At 36.1% G+C, this 19,029-nt stretch overlaps 1 protein-coding gene across 4 annotated transcripts in view; it reads left to right on the forward strand.

Annotated features, from left to right (window-relative positions):
- Positions 1 to 19,029, forward strand: part of AKAP9 (A-kinase anchoring protein 9) — a 114,963-nt gene that overhangs the window by 49,220 nt on the left and 46,714 nt on the right. For all 4 annotated transcript variants that reach the window (XM_065051033.1, XM_065051030.1, XM_065051031.1 and 1 more), the window contains 11 exons: positions 167 to 305; positions 752 to 849; positions 2,788 to 2,893; positions 3,327 to 3,525; positions 5,940 to 6,036; positions 6,861 to 6,953; positions 7,966 to 8,337; positions 9,296 to 9,520; positions 11,074 to 11,214; positions 11,752 to 11,855; positions 12,569 to 12,774. In XM_065051033.1, coding sequence (XP_064907105.1) covers positions 167 to 305; positions 752 to 849; positions 2,788 to 2,893; positions 3,327 to 3,525; positions 5,940 to 6,036; positions 6,861 to 6,953; positions 7,966 to 8,337; positions 9,296 to 9,520; positions 11,074 to 11,214; positions 11,752 to 11,855; positions 12,569 to 12,774 — 1,780 coding nt within the window. The remainder of the gene's footprint in view (positions 1 to 166; positions 306 to 751; positions 850 to 2,787; positions 2,894 to 3,326; positions 3,526 to 5,939; positions 6,037 to 6,860; positions 6,954 to 7,965; positions 8,338 to 9,295; positions 9,521 to 11,073; positions 11,215 to 11,751; positions 11,856 to 12,568; positions 12,775 to 19,029) is intronic.

The following is a 19,029-nucleotide window of genomic DNA, read 5'->3' on the forward strand; positions in this document are numbered from 1 at the left end:
TTCTTATGACTCAACAAAACATCTATGCTGTCATTTCCACAAAAGATAATACTCACAAAACAGTACTTTACCTGCCACCATTTTTCTTGTTTTCTATGTGAACTGTGGTTGATAAATTAATACACAGTTCTTCACTCTTTTTTTCTTTCTTTCATTTGTTGTGCAGGTTTTGTGTGACAATCAGAATGAACATTCTTCAGCTGCTGTAGAAGTTGATCATAGGGAGCAGGATATTTTCCACAGACCTGCTGCTGTGAGAGAAAAGCTGAGTGTAGAATTACCAATACACACAGGTCAAGCTCAAGGTAATGGCATTGTACTATTACGCTGGTTAAAAAAAAATACTGATTTCAAGTATTTCAGACTGACAATTATGCCATTCATTAGTCATTCAGGTGCTAATTAATGTGCCTAAATAGCTGCTTTAGAGATTTCCTAGCTATTCTGAATCACTTTAGTTTTTTATTATGAGTATTTAGTTGTGGTGTTTTCATTATAGTGAGAAAAGTGTGGGTTTTTTTCCTCCTGCTTTTGTAGAAGAAGCTAACAGCTCTACCAAAAAATTCATATATATCAATACTATATGAAATGCATCCAAAATTTGGAAGGAGTTCATTTGTTTCAATAATATGTAATGTTTATCAGATAATTCTTTAGTGGAGAACTCGTGCACAATTCACTGTACTAAAATCTATGGTAGAAAGTTTGATTTCATTTTTTCTTAAAGTCTCTGGTTGTCTGTCTAATTTAGCTGTGCAAGAACGTATGGATGCACTTCTACACAAGATAATGGAAGAATACAGTAGGCTGAAAGCACTTCAGACACAGCTGGTTAAGGATTGTAAACAGGTAAATTTGTTATAGCATATGAGTCAATGAGCATTTGAATTTTCTCTGTTGCATGAATTCCCTTTAGATGAGCAAAGAATGTGTTTGAAATTGTGTTTATGTATTCTGGTTGAGTGGCAGAACAAGGCGATGATTTGATTAAATGAAGAAAGCTGCTACCCATGTCACAGAATCATGGAATAGTTGAGATTAAAAGGCAAAAAGGCACATCTAGAGTTCGTGTAATCCAACCCTTGCACAAAGCAGGGTCAGATAGAGATTTCCAGGACTATGTCCAGCCAAATTTTGCATATCTCCAAAGATGGAGACTCCACAAGCCTGGTGGGAAACCTTATCTTCTTCAGGGTACATAGTCCCAGCCCTCTCACCTTCTCCTTGTAAGACAAATGCTCCAAGCTCCTCATCTCCTTTGTCACCTCCTGCTGGACTCATGCCTGTGTATCCATTTCTCTCTTGCACTGGAAGCCCAGCACTGGACTCAGCACTCCAGATGTGTCTCACCAGTGCTGAGTAGAGAGGAAGGATCACCTCCCTCAGCCTGAGTGCAAACACTCTTCCTAATGCAGACCAAGAGGCTGTTGGACTTCTGTCATGGTGGCACATTACTGGTTCCTGTTCAACATGGTGCCCACCAAGGTCTGTTTCTGCAAAGCTGCTTTCCAGATGGTCAGTCCCTGCATGTACTGCTGCACAGGGCTATTCCTCTCTAGGTTGCAGGACTTGGCATTTGCCTTTGTTGAACTACATGAGGCTCCACTCAGCCCCTTTCTCTGGCCTATCGAGAGGTAGAAACAGCAGCACAGCCATCTGGTCTATCAACCACTTCTCTCAGTTTTGTGTAGTCTACAAACCCGCTGAGGGTGCACTCTTGTCCCATCATCCAGGACATTAATGAAAAGGTTAAACAGTATTGGCTCCAGTATTGACCCATTAGGCACACCACTAGTTACTGGCTTCCAGCTGGACTTTGTGTCACACATCAGAACCTTTTGAGCCCAGCAGTTCAGCCAGTTTTCAGTTGGCCTCACCATCCCCATTCTTCATCCTTGGGCATGTAATGGGAGGTAGTGTTGAAAGGTCGATCAGATCAGGTATGATTTCCCCTTCATAAAACCATACTGACTACTCCCAAATGGAGTATCTTCTCAGCTTTATCTGTTTGGAAATAGTTTCCAGGATCACTTGCTCTGTCACCTTCCCAGAAATCCAAGTGATGTTGACTTGCCTGTAGTTCCTCAAATCTTCCTCCTTTCTCTTATTGAAGGTAGGAGTGCTTTTATCTAGTCCTCAGAAACCTCCCTCAGTCACCATGACCTTTGAAAGATAATTGAAAATGACCTCTCAGTAACAGAGACGAGCTCCCTCAGCACGTGTTGGTGTATCCCATCAGGCACCACCAAATTGTTCATGTCCAGTTTGTTATGTAACCTCATCCTCCTCCACCAGGGTTGTCTTCCTTGCTCTAAAGTTTTACGCTCATCTGAAGAACCTTGGATTCCTAAAGACAAATTTTGTCTGTAAATTTGAAATTAGGTACTTCCATGTATTAAACAGAGTACTCTTAACCAGTTGGATCTAGACATGGTTGCAGTTCATATGTACTGATGGATATAGATATACAAAAAATATTTGTATGTAAAAACTGCATCTTGGGCCTGAGGGTGTTAGTGTCTTCCTCTCATTCTTGGAGTCAGAGGAATTAGAACTTAACAGTTTACATCCATACAGGACTTTGAGATTTGCAGTGGATATTCTGCACAGGATGATTAACTCGCTATAAATGTAGACTTGGTCATTTAGGCTGTAAAATGGAAAAAATTGTTACACTTGTTACTCTCTCTTATGCATTGGCCACCAACCTCTCTTACATGTTTCTATTCATAATTGAAGTTAATATATTTGCATTGTGCTAAACAAATTTACTTGGTTGTTTTTTAGGTCAAAGAACCATGGTTATCTTCTTCAGAAAGGAGGAAAGAAGAGGAACCTGGATATCTGGAAACAAACATGGAATGTCTGCAGACGCCTACACAGGGTCTTATGGGTAAAAAGATGCATGTGCTATTTTTAATGTATGTATATTCAGAGAGAGAGAAAAGACAATTACTTCAAATTTTAACTGATTTGTAGCTTACTACCAGTTCAAGCACATAAGAGATTTTTGCAGATTTTACAGTATGATAACTCTAGTTTTCTTAAATCTCTAAAATATTTTGGAATTATATTCTGTGAAACAATTTCAATTTAATAATTTTCAGTTTTCCACAGTTAAATTCTGTTACCCATATTAAATACAGTTTTTGCAAAATGGAATATTAAGTTATAATTATTTGTTAGGGAAAAGTAATTGATATGATATCAGAAGAAATGTTTAACTACAGTAGTTATTCAGTTCATCAGTGCTGATAACTTGGTAGAGAGTTAATTTATACTAATGCAATTTATTCCCACCCCCCCTTCAAATAACCTATATGTAGATCCTAAGATTCAAGAATACTGTTTGAAGGAGATAGGAAACCTTAAAATGCAACTTGAAGAGCAGCATGCTCAAGAACTGGAGCACCTCCGATCCTATTTCCAACAGCAGCTGAAAGAAAGCGAAGAGCGGTACACCACAGAGATTGTCCATCTGCAGGATAAGCTTCAGGGTTTTGGGCTGTCCTCCGACCACACAAGGTATTAATTTGTTGTTCACAGCTTATAACTTTGCACTGTGTACAAAAAGAGGTGTTGCAAATAACAATTTGTGTAAAGCTACATGTTTTACTTACCCTCGTATTCCTTTGTTTCATTTACTATACTACAAATCCACTGAGTTTCTCTGCATTTTTCTCCTGTCTGAATCTCCGTTCTGTGAGAGAGAACAATGAGAGTTTGTTAGACCAGTGACCAACTGCAAAAGAGAAATGGTGAAACACAGTAGCAATAGGAGGTGCTACTAAGAAGCGCAGAAAAGTGTCTATGTGTTTCTAGAAATTGTTAAATATTTGATACACTTACCACAGGACTTACCTGTGCTTAAAAAGCAAAAGGACTGTGGCGGGATAAATCCTTAGAAGCCAAGAGAAATGAAGACAAAAGTAATTTCTTTCAACCATGTTCCATCAGAACCCAAACAGCTGTTTTTCTCTTGTTTAGTCACAGTCTTAGCCGTCTGTGGGTGTTTTTAGCTTTTAAACAGTTTTCCTTTAATTCCTTAAAAAGTGTCCTAGTCTTGGAAGTGGCAAGTAAAATAACCAATTTTTTCCTCACATGAATTAATAGTTGTATAGTTGTTTTGAAGTGAATAATGTCCAAGTTCTGCAAATGTTTATGTATCTGTTAGAGCAAGGCTGTAGTTTTATATAATTGATTTCTACTATCTGCCTGCAGATTCAGTACACATTTGTTAGCCTGAACGCAGTTTTAAGAGGCTGTATGACTTCTTAAAAAAAAAAAATACAAGCTATGAGCATTTTCAACATGCATTTTGTGGAACTGTGTACTTTTTAATGTATGTTGGCCAGGACAAGTTATAAATATTCATATAAGTTTTCTAAATTATTTTTAAATGGGCAGTTAGTGTTCTGATTTCATCCATGATACTAGTAACCTAAAATACTCAAAACTCATTTTACATACGTTTAACAAGCATTTAGAGTGATTATCAGTATTTATAAGTTAACCCAGTAGAGAAGAAGTTTCCCGTGAAGAGTCGCATTTTCATAGCTTTCATACCTGAAGTTCAAATTTAAACACTAAAATGAATCTGGAGTTTTACAAGAAAAGTTCCTAGATCAGTACATAAATCAGTTTCTAACAGTGTAGTATGTAGGTCTGTCTCATCACGTCTCAAGCCTGAAGAGAAGATGAGTGTATTTTAAAGATGTGTTCAGTAACCTGTGGAATGATCTGTTACCTACTCAGTCTCCATATCTCGTTTGTTTCATCTTTTAAACTAAGATCTAAGTAGGAATAAGGCTGCGGACAAGCCTGGGGATTTTCTGGGGACATTTTTATCTGGTTATATACTCTATTGCAACATCAGAAAAGGGAAAAACAAAAAAAAATGGAAATTAATTGCTGCTGTTCATTCATCAAGTTAAACATGAATGCTAAAAATAATAGGTTACATTTTGTAGCTGAAAATGTCAAAAGTTTTATAAAATTACTGTTTTGGATTCCACTTTAAGATTATCTACACCAGCTCTCAGATTTGAGCGAAAGAAAAACTTCATGGTCTCAGTAAACCCTAGTGCCCAATTCTCATGGGCAATAAACTTCTAAATTATTTTGTACCCTGTCTTTTAGCAAGGGTTTCATGTCTTCGTGGTAGCAGATCACAAATCCTAGAGGAGGGTTTTTTTAGGTATTTTGATACCGTATTTTGTCCTCTCAGCAGTGTATTTCTGTTAAGTCTTTTTAGAAGTGTAGTAAAAGCAGATCTAGAGTTTTGGTGGTGTATGGTGTTATTTTGATTTTTACTGACTTATAGCACTCTGAATATATAGACCAGTTCTGTTGGAAAAATCTCTGAATATATTTCAACATGTTGCTGTCTAAATATAAAATGAACCATATTGGACTTCTTGCTATTTTCATGTGTATGCCTCACATATGTAACACAAGAAAGAAAGCGGTGCATCTATTGATGAGCATCAATTTGACAGAATTAAAAAAAAAAATCTTAGGTGTTTTTATGGCTTCATACACATAGCTAATCTGCTTTCTTTCATATCCTTATGATTCAAACACACACTTTCTTTTTCATCTTATTGTCTGTAGTTATTGAGCACAAAATATGCTCAGCTATCTTTAAAAGTAATTTTTTGTGAGGTCCTTGGCAAAAGGTTGAGGTTTTAAGGTGTGTTGTATTGAGAGGAAGGGCTAGTATTTGGAAGGCAGGTGAATTATAAAGTCAAACTCATTAAATTAATAGCATGGGAAAAGGTGTTTTCTGAAGAAAATATTTGTAGTTATTGGTCTTTGAATATATATAATGTATATTTATAGAATGCCTATTTGAATAGTGGAAAAATAATGTATATTGAAATATTGGTTGATTTGTTTGTTTTTTTAATTTCTACCCTCTGCTTCTTTTACTTTTTTAGTGTGTCCACAGATTCACAAATAAAGCTAAAAGAAGTCCTCAGGAAAGTGAAGTGCCCTGAAAATCTTCATCAGCAAAGAACAGATGAGGCTCTGGAGGTGTTGTATAGATCAGTTGACATCTAATATATATATGCTCAGTATAATTTAGATGCTTTGCCTTCTAAGATGTAATTGAAATATGGACTAATATTCAGTAGTATTAAAGTAATTATCATCTTGGCACAGCCATGCTAGAAAAAAATATTTAAATTTTGCTGACAAGCATTTATTGAAATGATGAGCAATAAAACTTGCTTTATTGGTCCCGAGTTTAATTTTTATGTTTATTTTTTTATTTCTTCTCTGAAACACGACATTTTAGTTGTGCTGCTTCCTACTAAAGTGGAAAAAAATAGTGTTTAAATGCTGGGATTTCTTCGGGAGTCTTTAAAATATTGTGACTTTATTTAAAACACTATTTAGGAAAAAAGAGTGATTTCAGTGAAATTTTGGTACTTTTGAAGTATAGACTGCACAATTTAGGAGAAATTTTGCGAAAGTCATCCCAAAAATCATAGAAACCAAATGCAAATGGAAAAGACTCCATGCATTCCTCCCCTAGCATTGCTGGGAACCTGGCTCAAAAATTCTGCATTTTGAAAAATAGTGATGCTGTGCTTTATCACCTATTTTCCCTGCATTTGACAATTCAAATAGTGCTGGAAGAAGAGTTGTTGCAAACTCAATGTTTAAAATTCATTTTGAAGCAGAAACAAGGCAAAGTCTTTTGTCATGTTCTTTTATGTTGTGTTACAAAATTACATGATTTGCATGAAATGAAGATAACTTAATCGAGGAAGAAATCTCTGTCAGATTGAAACTTTTTAAAATTGATTAAATAAAAGCACAAATACCTGATCTGAGATTTTATTTTCTTGCAGCTTGCTAAAGAAGTTGACAAGCAGAGTGACCTTGATGTAGTTCAAGTGCTAGAAAAACGGTACCAAGACAGACTAGAAGAAGAAATAGCAAAGGTATTATTTTTATTTTGTTACCTAAAATATGTTTAAAGAATACTGTCATTTTCATTTGCCATTTCTGACAATTCAGACAGTTGCCATACCATATGCTAACTTTTGTTTTATTTATTCACAAGGTATTATTTAATCCAATTTCTGAACAAGAAAGTCTTAAAAAAATTTGGAAACATTTTAGGTTCTCTTAGTTGTCTGTCCTATTCCTAGCTCATAATTTCTGTTTGTGTGGGTGGTGGTGATAGTGTTTTACTTTAAACCTTCAAAGAAAATAGAACACATGCAACCATACTTGACAGTAGATTTTTTTTAGAAAATCCAGTTGCCTAGAGAGTGAATTTCTTGCTACTTTAGGCTTAACAGCTGATGAATTGAAAAGATTTTGCACTTATACTATAAAGGACTGTATTCTAGGAAAGAGCTTCTCACATGGTTGGAAAATGGGTTTATTTGGCTTAGAAAGAAATACTTAGCAATACAAAAGTTACCAGCCTGTTGTAACTGCAACTGCAGCTATTTAATCCCAGCAGAAGTTCCTTTCTGGTTCAAGTAAAATTCCTGTGGTCAATTAAAATTCAAGCACATGGCACTGCTGTCTTTATACAGACCAAAATTTCATGTCAGTGAAACATTTACGAAGGATGGTTGGTTAGACAGAGGAAGCTTAGCACAGCTGCACTTAGTCAATATGCCAGGGCTTTTTAAAGTCACCGTACAGAATCTTTCCTGAAAAGAACTAGAAAATTCTGTGCTAAATAATATATTTTAGTTGAAAATAACATCATAGTTTATGAAACTACCTTTAATACAGCATGTCTGTATTTTAAGATATGATTGTTGATGAGACTGGCAAGATGTCTATGTTCTTTTACCTTTCTTCTTAAAAAAATTGAATCATAATCAGAACCTTCAGTACTTTTATTTGTATTGTTGATGGTCAGCAATGAGATTTCTTCAGCAACAGGAGATGCTGTGAAGCATAAACTAATACAGATTTTTCTTATTTATTCAGGTAATTGTGTCAATGAGTGTCGCATTTGCCAAACAGACTGAATTGTCAAGAATTGCTAGGCAGAAGGAAGAAGCATCACAAACACAGGTTGTACATCAACAGGAAATTCATTGTGAAATTAAAAAGCAATGTGGCGAAGAAGAAGTGGATGGCCCTCGCAGACAAGCAACAGCAAAAGGCAGGAATCATGAAGAAGAACTGAAATCACTTTGCAAGGAACTCAGCGAAGAGTCTGGTGAGAGCAACTCACTTGGGGAGCAGCTTCATTCTGATAGCAAGCCTGGTTGCATAGTAGGAGAGACCACACATGAATCAGTGATTTCTGAAGAAAGTTTTTCTCATGTCAAAGGGCTGATGGCAGAAGAAACTTTGGTAAGTGTTAAAAAAAAAAAAAAGGCAGTGTGTAAGGCACTGTATCTGAATAAGCTTTGCAATGAATGTACAGTTCATTTCAATGAGAAAGCTGGAAAGAAATAAATTAAGATGAAGAATCCATTTAAATATTTCCCTTTCGAAGGGGTGACAACTTTAGACCTAAATTATTTACCCCTCTTTCCTATGTTCTACCTCACTATCATAGCATCATCCTACACTGTGAAGAAAGGAATATGACACCAGTTACACGAAACAGATTATTTCATGGATAAAACTGTATTGCAAGCAATAAATTGTACAAAGACTTTTTGTAAGTGAGGTTATATTGTAGTGTTTATTCAAGGAACAGATTAAAAATAGGATTTAAAGAGTTTGAGCCCCTTGTAATAAAGGATATCAGCTGAAGACAAAAATTATAAAATACATATTTAGCATTGCACAAACATGGGGTGAGAGGTAAAGTGTGGAGTAAGTATGGTGGAAAGCAATCACAAATCTTTACTTCACAATTTCATCCTAGGTTTATTTTTTTAATTAAATTGGGCACTAGTTGAAGCAAAGTTACACTTTGAAATTTGTGTAACAGTTAAATGTTCTGGTCTTGTGTTATCTTGATAGTGAATAAACTAATATTTCTGTTGTGTGTGATACTGCTCTCTCAAACTGCTTATGTTGTTCACACACACTCACATGCATGTATGTGTGCCACTGTATTTTCTGTTGAGATCCCCACCAGCTAAAAGGAATAAGGGTTTACATTGTTAACAGTTTTTTTTAAAATCTTGTCTTTTAAATGGAGAATAATTCGAAGTCTGGACCTTCCAAGAAGCAGGCAACAAGATAATACTTTCATGACAGCTACTTTAATTTGTGAAAGTGTTTTCTAAAATTTATTTAAATATTTACTAGAAACTGTCATTGAACATAAAATGCAAAAATATTTCCAATATTTCAGCACTACAGTGAGATGACGGCATCAGATACAGAAACATCAAGTCAGCTGTTGTTATATGAGGAACGTTTGGAAGACATGCGACAAGAGCTGGTACGGCAATATCAGGAACACCAGCAGGCAACTGAATTATTGAGACAAGGGCACATGCAGCAAATGGAACGTCAAAAAGAAAATCAAGATCAACTCTTGGCAGAGCTTGAGAGTCTTAAAGTGCAACTAGCTGAGGTAATATGGGGTTTAACTTAACAAGTTAATATGCTGTAACAAAGGCACATCACCAGGCAGAATTAAATTTATTTATACTTGTGTATATAGATTCTTATACTTGTGTATCTCTATATATTGACACCCGCATGTATTTACTATATGCATACGTGCACACACATATCTATTTGTGTGTATATATACAAATACATGTATGCATATATGTATAAAAGTCACATTTCTTTAATCAAAGCTCAGTCAGTGATGGATGAACTTAGACTTCTGCAAACCTGGAGGAAGCTGCAGTGCTGTACAGCAGCCAGAAGAGAGAGTGAGTGAGTGCAGATGTGTTGTAACCCTGACAGCTTCCAGATACATGGCCCTGTGCAGGATGCAGGCTGCCATCCATTTACATCAATGAAGCCACCAGCCATGGCTAGAAATACTGTATAATTCTTAATTTTTCCTCATCCCCACTTGGTCCAAACTTAAACTGTATTGGTGGCTTCCTACAATGTGGGGTTTGCTGGGAAACACCAGTGTTTCTTTGCGTTTTTAAACTTATTTTGCTGTCACTTTACATCTATTCAAAGCCTATAGTAGGTATGCTAATGAAATTCATTATCTTAATAAGTAAGTCTTCAAAAATGTTATTTATAGACTTGTCTTCAAGGATTCCTTCCCTTGAAAGACGAAGTAGAACAGAATCCAGGAGAATTTGTCTTGCTCTGATTTAATTTCAACAATGTGACATTACAGAAATGCACATGGAAATAGTAATCAGTGAATTATAAAGTTCTTTTAGTTCACTATGGAGTGGAGGTGTAGGTTCCTTCAGAGCTTATTCAGACCTGGTTCTGTTCTTTTTAAATTTGGACTCAAGGATCCAGGGAATCTAAAGAGCCAGTCACTTGTATCACAGGTGACTTTTCCAGCAATGCGAGGTGTCTGTTTCTCCTGGCTGCTTTGTAGGTGTCTTTCTATCATTTATCCTGGTAATCTTTCCTTTCAATATATATACATCCTTTCTTCTTTTGCCTCTTTGTCAATATGCAACTGTATCTTTCATCAGGTGTTGCAAATTCCTGAAAGTGATGAAAAGCATAAGTAGAACTTATGCTGCTGGCTGTTTTCCAGTTTTTAATGCCATGGATGGTTTATCCTTAAGAGCCACACAGGAATGTATGCATTGCATTTAAGCTGTGAACACTTTCTAGCTCTTCTAAAAGAGAGCGTGTGTAGGCTTTTTTAAATAAAAATAACATTTTTTCATCTATTTCTTGTTCAAAACACATACTGTAGCATGTAGCGTTTACAAATTAACATTGCAGTTTGCATTGTGACCACTGTGTTTCATCAAGAGTATACAAACTGTATGAAAATCTTAAAGGTGTAAGGTACCAAAAGTATTTATTAGCTGTATTCCATTCCAGAAAGCTTTCAATGTCTCTGTAACCATTTAAAGTGAACTGAAATTTCATTGTGCAAAATATGTAAAAAATTAGAAGCGACAGAACTGACTAATTCTCATAAGCTTAAAAAAATTGTGTGTCTCTCTAACATTTATTTCTTAGCGTGTCTCGATGGAGAATGACAGCCTGGTGACAGAGAGAGAGAGAATGCTTTTAGAAGAACTGGAATCCTTAAAACAACATTCTGTACCCGGAAAAGAGAGGCTGTTTTGTGAGCTACAAAACAATAGCACACAGACAGAGGTAAATATGGACTTTGACTTTCTCGGCAGCTGTGGCATGTCAAACCAGCAGGATTCCTTTACGCTGCAACTCTTTTTATGTAACATATTTCCCTAAAAGATGTTGGATATTGCTTGAACAGAGCAGGTTTAAGAATCAAGAGATGGTACTGGCAGACATATTTTTTTACCTCAGGTAAGCAGAAACTAGTTAAACAGCTTGAAGGTTGGGGTTATTACTGTAGCTATTTACTCAGGTGAACTCACATTTTCATATTGCTATAGCAACACCCAACAGAACGTATGAGGACTGTTTAATCAGCCTTACAAAGTTCTTTCTCATAGGCCCCGCCTTGAATTTCCTGTTTTGTTTTAGTTAATTCTTCCACGTAGGAAGAGTATTTCTTGATTTGTAATTCGGTGCAGTTCTATTAACAAAACACAACTATTTTAGCTTTTAAATTTTGTATTCTACTGCGTCTGAGAAGAATATGTTGATTCCGGCATGACAGGATTTCTGTTCTTTCTGTCTTCTCTCCCTCTGCAAAAACTTACTCAGAATGAAAATGAAAACAAAAACGATGTTAGAGAGCAGATCTTTGAGGATGAAGATGGAGGAAGAAAGCCTGATGAAACATCGTCAGCTCTTCTTTCTAAAGAAAGGTGCTTAGAACTCTTAAGAAAACATTATTTTTTCAAAAAATTTGAGAATCATGTTAGTGTTGTTAAATTAATATTTATAAGCTTTATTCTGACAGATGATAATGGCATTTTTAATTCTAGGTAACTGTATTTCCAAGTTTACATACTTCAGATGTAACATCTTATTTTTTATAAAGCCTAAAAATGTAATGGCATAGAGCATGAGACAAAGCCTATTTTACTATATCTTTCGTATTGCACACGTAAAGAATCATATACATTATCTATACATATGTATTTTGATACACATTGTAGGTACATATATGAAATAAGTTTATATTAATATAGTTGTTGTATCTGATAATACCTTTTGACTCTTTAGTAACTTTTTTGATCTGTGCAGATCTCCTCACTTTGAGAAGAGAGTAAGTTCGTATTGAATACCAGGCAAATGTAGACCTCTGCTTTAAAATTATAACTAGATAAAACACCAAGATAAAAGTACAAATATTGATAAATAGTTTTGCTTGTTATATATTTTGTAAAAAGAATGACTTTTAACACAAATGTGCCTTTTCTATTCATGTATATGCTGTGGGTTTTGGTCTTCAAAAATAAATCTTAGTTTTACTGTTTCAACTGCAAGTCTTTCCTGGTTGCAAGGGTGTATAAGGGGTAAAAAACACTTTGAAAGCAGAGAAAGATCAAAGGACTGATCAGTTTCTGTCCTGCAGGGATATTTTTCAGAAGGCTAATGAGAAGCTCATGAAGATACTTTTAGAAGTTGTGAAGACAACTGTGGCCATGGAGGAGACAATTGGTCGCCATGTTCTCAGGTTACTGGATCAGACTGGGAAAGTCCAACCTTCCAAACCAGCTGGATGGGACACAGAAACAGAAGAGTCAGTAAAACCCTGTGTCCGTGTGGGGTATGAAAAAGGTACTGCTTGCATGGTTTTCTGTTTCATAACAGGTAGCATTTGCATGCTTTTATTATATATTAAAATAACTTTCTTTTTGAAATTTTTAATTAAAAATAAACCTTTTCCTTTTAAAAATACTTGTCATTTGAATGCATATATCTGCTTAAGAGACAGCATTTCAGGAGTTGTCTGCGTCATGTTCCAAGCCAGTTACAACTCGGATCTAGGGTCCTGTTGGAAAGCCTGCAAGAGAGTGGGAAAATTATTAAGAAATACAAAAATAAATATGTTCCCATTGAAGGAGGCAAAGAGCAAGCGAATGAAACATAGCTTCATGATATCTTCCAGCACCTTTACATCTTCCTCTGTATGTATGGGGAATGGGAACTAGTATCAAAGGCACTAGTTCACTTAACATACCTAGGGATGTTACTGGTCACAGAGGCCAGCTGCTGTGGGACTGCCAGTATATGTATATATGCCTTTGGGTTGCTTTAGCCTCCTAGACAGGGTGATTGCATGCAAATAGCCTTTTGGAAACAGTTCCAGGAACTTTCTCACTTCCAAGACTTGCCCATCAGCTGTTTGGAGGAGTGCTACTTGGCACAAGCTTAAAGGAATATTTTAACATTGTAGTTCATTGCTTACCAGTGTCTAAGAACTCTCTCAGACTGTGATTAATTTCTTGTGACAGTATATGTCTGCTTCTCTTTTGGGCAAGAAGAGGCACTCTGTCACATTGCCATTTAGGTACCATTTAGGTTGTGTACATTCATCCTGGATCTTTTGGGTGACAATGTACAACAGATCAGTTCAGCCTGAAACACATCTGGATTTGGCTGGAATTATAACTACTGTGAATGAGGAAAAAAAATGGAAGTCAAATACTACATTTCAGTTTTAAGAAAGCGACTACTACAAAGTAGTTATACAAATGGCGAACGAAGATGAACTTTACTTCTTTAATTCAAAATACAGATTATTAAATATTATTGATTCCTTCTGGCTTATAATATAGGCCACACTTAGCCTTGGGCAAGTTAAGACATTATGTATGACTTTGTAGCACAGCGACATCTTAGTTGATTACTGAAAAGGTTATCTGTGGTGAAATGTGCACAACTGCAGACTAAGAGTTCTTCAGTTTTACAAGTTAACAGCACTCTTATGCTAGTACTGCCGTTTCATTAAAAAAACTCATAACATTTGTTTTCTGCACATTACACTGCATTTAATTGTGAGGAAAATTATGTTTTGAAAGCTTCTGGCCTTCATTTTTGATACTTGTCCAGGAGACCCTAAAGATTGTAATTGAAGGAATCACTTCTTTCAAAGGGAAGTATTCTTGCACTTTCCTTTGGGATGGGAAGTGACAGTTTGCTTATGTTAAAGCAGTTAAAAGTATCTTCAGGCACTGGCAACGATTTTCCACACAGTCTTCTAGCCATATGATAAAAGGAGCAATGACCAGGCTCAAAGTTCACCTCCACCTTCTCTTGTGTTCTGAGGTAGTCTCAAATTCTATATAAACTGTATTTTAAATAAGTTTTCTATATTAAACCCAGCAATTTACAATTATTCTTTGTATTCTTCGTGTTCTCATTGTATAGTCTGAGGTGTGTAAAAACCATTGGGATTTTCACAACATACGTTGCCCAAAGAAATACCAATGTGTTCTGGTTGTGAAGGCAGCGCTCACAGGTTGTCAGTTCTGTGTGTTGTGGTGTTCTCCAGTGCATTCACTGAACCTAGTTCATGTTTACGCCGTACCTATTCAGAGAACAGACACTGTTGCTTTTGTCCCTCATTTTTATACGGTGAGAATATTGCTCCCTTTTCTCAGATAACAAATACCTAACTATATGTGCTGAGTGCTCATACATAATGGTTACCGCACTACTCTCATACGTGCTTTCTCTGCACAGGCATGTACAATGCACAGTACATGCATTCGCTTTTTGCTCCTGCACAGCGATGTGTATACTTGTATTTATCACTAGTTATTGGCAGTAACAATTCCTAACATGGATTACTTGCATTGCATATATGTAGAAAAGCACAGTTTAAAAAGCACCTTTATTTGATATTTTGGTTGGGTGCAATACAGACTTATGATTTGCTTTTGTAATACAACTGTGTACATGCACACCAGGCCATGGAGTTGGGATTTATTGTTAGTTTCTTGTGAGGTCTCCTGGTGAGAAAGTGCTCTCCTAAACAGATAATTCTGTTGCATTCTGCCAGTGCTGAAGGTTGACTGTTTTAACTGTTGTGTTGGCTTTCAGTGTTTTTTGAAGCAGCGTGTAAGGTGTCACTATTCTGTAACAAAGCAGTTGTGTCTGTTACTGGAAAGACACTCTGCACAGAGCAGCATTCAAGCTGCCCGCATACCAGTCGTTTATTCTAGGATTCTTTTTTGCATGTGTCCTTACATTCAGAAGTAATTATGACAAGGGGAGAAACCAAAGAAAAGAGTGGGGAATTAAGAAGACCTGAGCTTACAGTGGCTATAATGGGTGAATGTATAGTTTGTAGTGTATCTCTGAGGTGGTATTCACAGTTCTCTTTTTCCCCTTTCAAGATGATGCAACAGCGTCCTTGCTCTGTCTGTAGTTCTGCCACTGGGGTCAGACAGGCACAGCAGCAGTCATACTGTTTCATCAGCTGAAGTATTTGATCCTTCTTCAAATAGAAATAGATCACAAATTCTGTTAGTGTTTTCAGCAACAGGACTGTTGTTACTCATTTCCTATACTTCCACTGAATGGCCTGAGAGGACATAAGCATTTACATTTTTTTTCCCATTGTTTTCTGGAGGTAAGAAATAGGTACACACTGCTTATGTATTTTAACCTGTGCAGGTTATTGTATTTTCTAATATTTAGCCAAACAGATCTTCCTTTTTAATTACTTAGGAAATTTGTAGGAATACATTTGTACTAATAAAAATCTAATAATAAAATAGAAAAAACAGTGTGTTGAATGGAATTAATTCTTTCTGACCTTCTGAATGTAATCCATATTTATTAATCAGCAAAACTCAGCTTACTGTTTTTGCTGAGTTTCAGCGTTTCAAAAAGCTGAATCATTAGGTCACATACTTATAACCACAACCTGATTTATTAGAGCATATAGAAGTTTATCTGCGACCTTGCCTACATTATTGGCTAACGCAGGATTTTATTTCTAGCAGGGTGTGTAAAGTTCAAATTTCAGTCGTAAAACATAGCATTGGAACTGAACAGCATTTGTGCTCAGTAATCTGGTGAGTTAATTACATCTGGAGATTTGGGGCAGGAATCGTTGTGAGGGAACCTGCAGGCTTTGCTGTTCCCTCCCTCAGGTGTTGGACCTTAGGCAGAGTGATGCAGGTTGCTCTGGAGGAGCCTGTGGGGTTATGGCATTCCTTGAACATTTAACCCTTTTACCTGCTTTCTGAGCTCCTCGTTTCTGAACAGTGTACCAGGAACAAGGTAGTAAATATGCTGAACTGCCATAAAACTGATTTTTTTTCTGTTTTCAGCTTGTAACCACTAACCTGAATTCCTCAGTGGAATCCTAGGAGTAAACTGAGATACTAGTTCTCCATGATGCAAAATTTGTTTTGCTTCATAAATGTCAGTTGGCAGCTCATAACTTCTGAGTAAGCACTGTCTAATTAAGCACTTTTTAAAGATTTAGTGGACCATGACATCTGACGTGCTGAACTGCAAGCTTCGTGGCAAAGGAAACAATATGAACCTTTGTTGGTCTTTTGTTGTGTGGTTTAGTTTTTAGTTTTGTTTTGTTGTTTGTTTGTTTGTTTGTTTGTTTGTTACAAGGATAGACTTTACACAGGGAGAAGACATTTTTACTTGGGCCAGATATATTCTACTTTTTATTTTTTGCCAGCTAAAAAAAAAAATGGGGGATCGAGAATTTCATCTTAGTTCTGTTGGGATGGGAGATTGAACAGCATTGTAAGGATTAGTAAAATGTGCATTAGGCACTCAAGTGCCGAGGTGGTTAATAAGACTTGACAATGTTACTATTTCTTGCTTCCACCGTGGAAAATCTTCTGGAAAGATGCTGTACTAATATGTTCTGTACTTAGACCATTTTTGGGGGAAAAAGATATGGAGACTTTCACTTTGCAGTTAGGAAGGCATTTAACATGAGCTACTGTTTTCAAGTGCAACTTTGCAGAAATTGTAATATGGGTGTGTACAGTGATCATTTGCTATTGATTTTTCTGTTTGAGTTGCCAACCCTATAGTATAAAAAGAATTATTATAGGTTTTGTATGCATTTGATACTTTTTGTGGTTTTTTTGAGAGTAGTAAATTTTCCATGTGCCAAGTTATGCTTTAGATGACGCTCTCTTTTTCTTTATTCATTTTTATAGTTGTATTTCAGATAAAATATGATGTTTCACTCTGAGATTTTTCATATAACAGAATGATAGTTTAACATTGCTTTATTTTGTATTTATCCCGAAGAAATGGAAAGAAAGTACAAAAGAAATGACATAAGCAAAACAGGAGTTTAAAATCTTGTCATTGGTTGTTGAAGGCCAAATTTTACTGCTCTGGTCACTGGCAAGAAGTAGTAATAATATTAGCGATACTGTTAATTTAAGAGACATGTTCTGGACCTGGCTTTTAAAAGATTACATTCTGAGGAGGCAACAATGTTTTTAAGTTTTCTCTTAAAGTTTCCAGACAACCAGAAGTTCAGATGATTTTGCAACAGACTGCAAATGTTTATTTTTGTATTTGACATGCACTCATTATTGCAGAGTTCAACTGTACCTCTCAAGCAAATAACTTCCTAAAATACAAGGGTTATAGAAAATTAATTATGAGTTAACCCTGAGAAGGAAAACAGGAACATTACAGAGATAATTTGTACTCCATCAAGAAAGAATTAGATTGTGCAATAACTAATATGTCATTGTTTTATCTTGTTTATAGCTGTGCTACTGTACTTTGGGCTTTTATTTTGTGAGATCTCTGAAGCTAAGCAGGGTCTTACCTGGTCAGTGCTTAAGATGAGTGGCCTCCAGAGAGCATCAGGTGCTGCAGTAAGTGTGTTGGTGGCTCAGCAGGGAATATGTTTTCCTTCAACCCAGTCTTTAAGCAGTACTTTGGCACAGCATTTGGAAATAATTATGCTGCTGGGTGTCCATCCTAAATGAAGGTCCTTTCTACTCTGAGGATATTAAAGCTTCTGCATCACTATTGATATTTTGAGACACCCAGAGCCAACCTAAATTTGGGTGGTGAGAAATCAGAAAGTTATTGAATAAAAAACATGAAATTGTTCATTTTACAGCCTCTTCCTGATACTGCACGGGGGTTGAATATTAGGACGTTATGGGAAAGCCTTTATGTTATACAAACCTATTGCAAATATTGAGTGTGCTGGCAGAAAATGACAGCCAGCCACTGCCAGGGTGACTCCACTGCAGTAGTTTGTGACTGAGGTTCCAAAGTACAGTACTCGAAAGTGCTTTGAAATCCTGTGTAGATGAAAGACGCCATGTGAATGTATAGTCTATTCATCTGGTTATTCATTCCATTCATGCATATAGTGTGCTTCTGTTTTTTCCCTTTGGAGTGTGAAAAGAGTTTGTAACATTATATCCCACATATCTAAAGGAGATATGAAACAATAATGGTTTAAGCACAAGAAAAAAAATTACTAAATACATCTGCACTTAAAACATCTTAGCAATTATAAGATAAAAGTAAACAAAACAAACCTTTCTAATTTAAAATTGCTGTGGATTAGTTTGTTGTATACGGGTCATATATACAGCTGCATCCATGATGAAGTAAATGCGTAAATATAATTATCAGAATGTTTGCAGTTATGGAAGTATAGTAAGTAAACCAGGTGGTTAGTCATGTTGCAACTTGTTACAAATAAGAACAAACCTGAAAACTAGAATCTGACTTCCTTGCAAGGTTCAAACAACATCAACAGGAGGACTCGCATTTCCAATGTTATTTGGATGTCTGGTTAAATGGCAAGAACAAGTATAAAGAAATTGTATCCAACAAGAATACTAACTACATTTTTAAAGGCAATTTGTAAAATTGACCTGTTATAATTTCACTTCAGTTTCTGTAACTAAACAAACTGTTCCAGTTCAGCAGGCTCAATTCATGGAGTAACAAGGAACTCAAATTCAAAGATAACCCAGTATGGCAACTTTATTGCTAAAGAGGCATTGACTATTCTTTCCTCGTTCAGTCATACCACTGTTTCCACAAAATAAGGGGGGGATT

Source organism: Columba livia, chromosome 2, assembly GCF_036013475.1.
Source record: "Columba livia isolate bColLiv1 breed racing homer chromosome 2, bColLiv1.pat.W.v2, whole genome shotgun sequence".
Lineage (NCBI taxonomy): Eukaryota > Metazoa > Chordata > Aves > Columbiformes > Columbidae > Columba > Columba livia.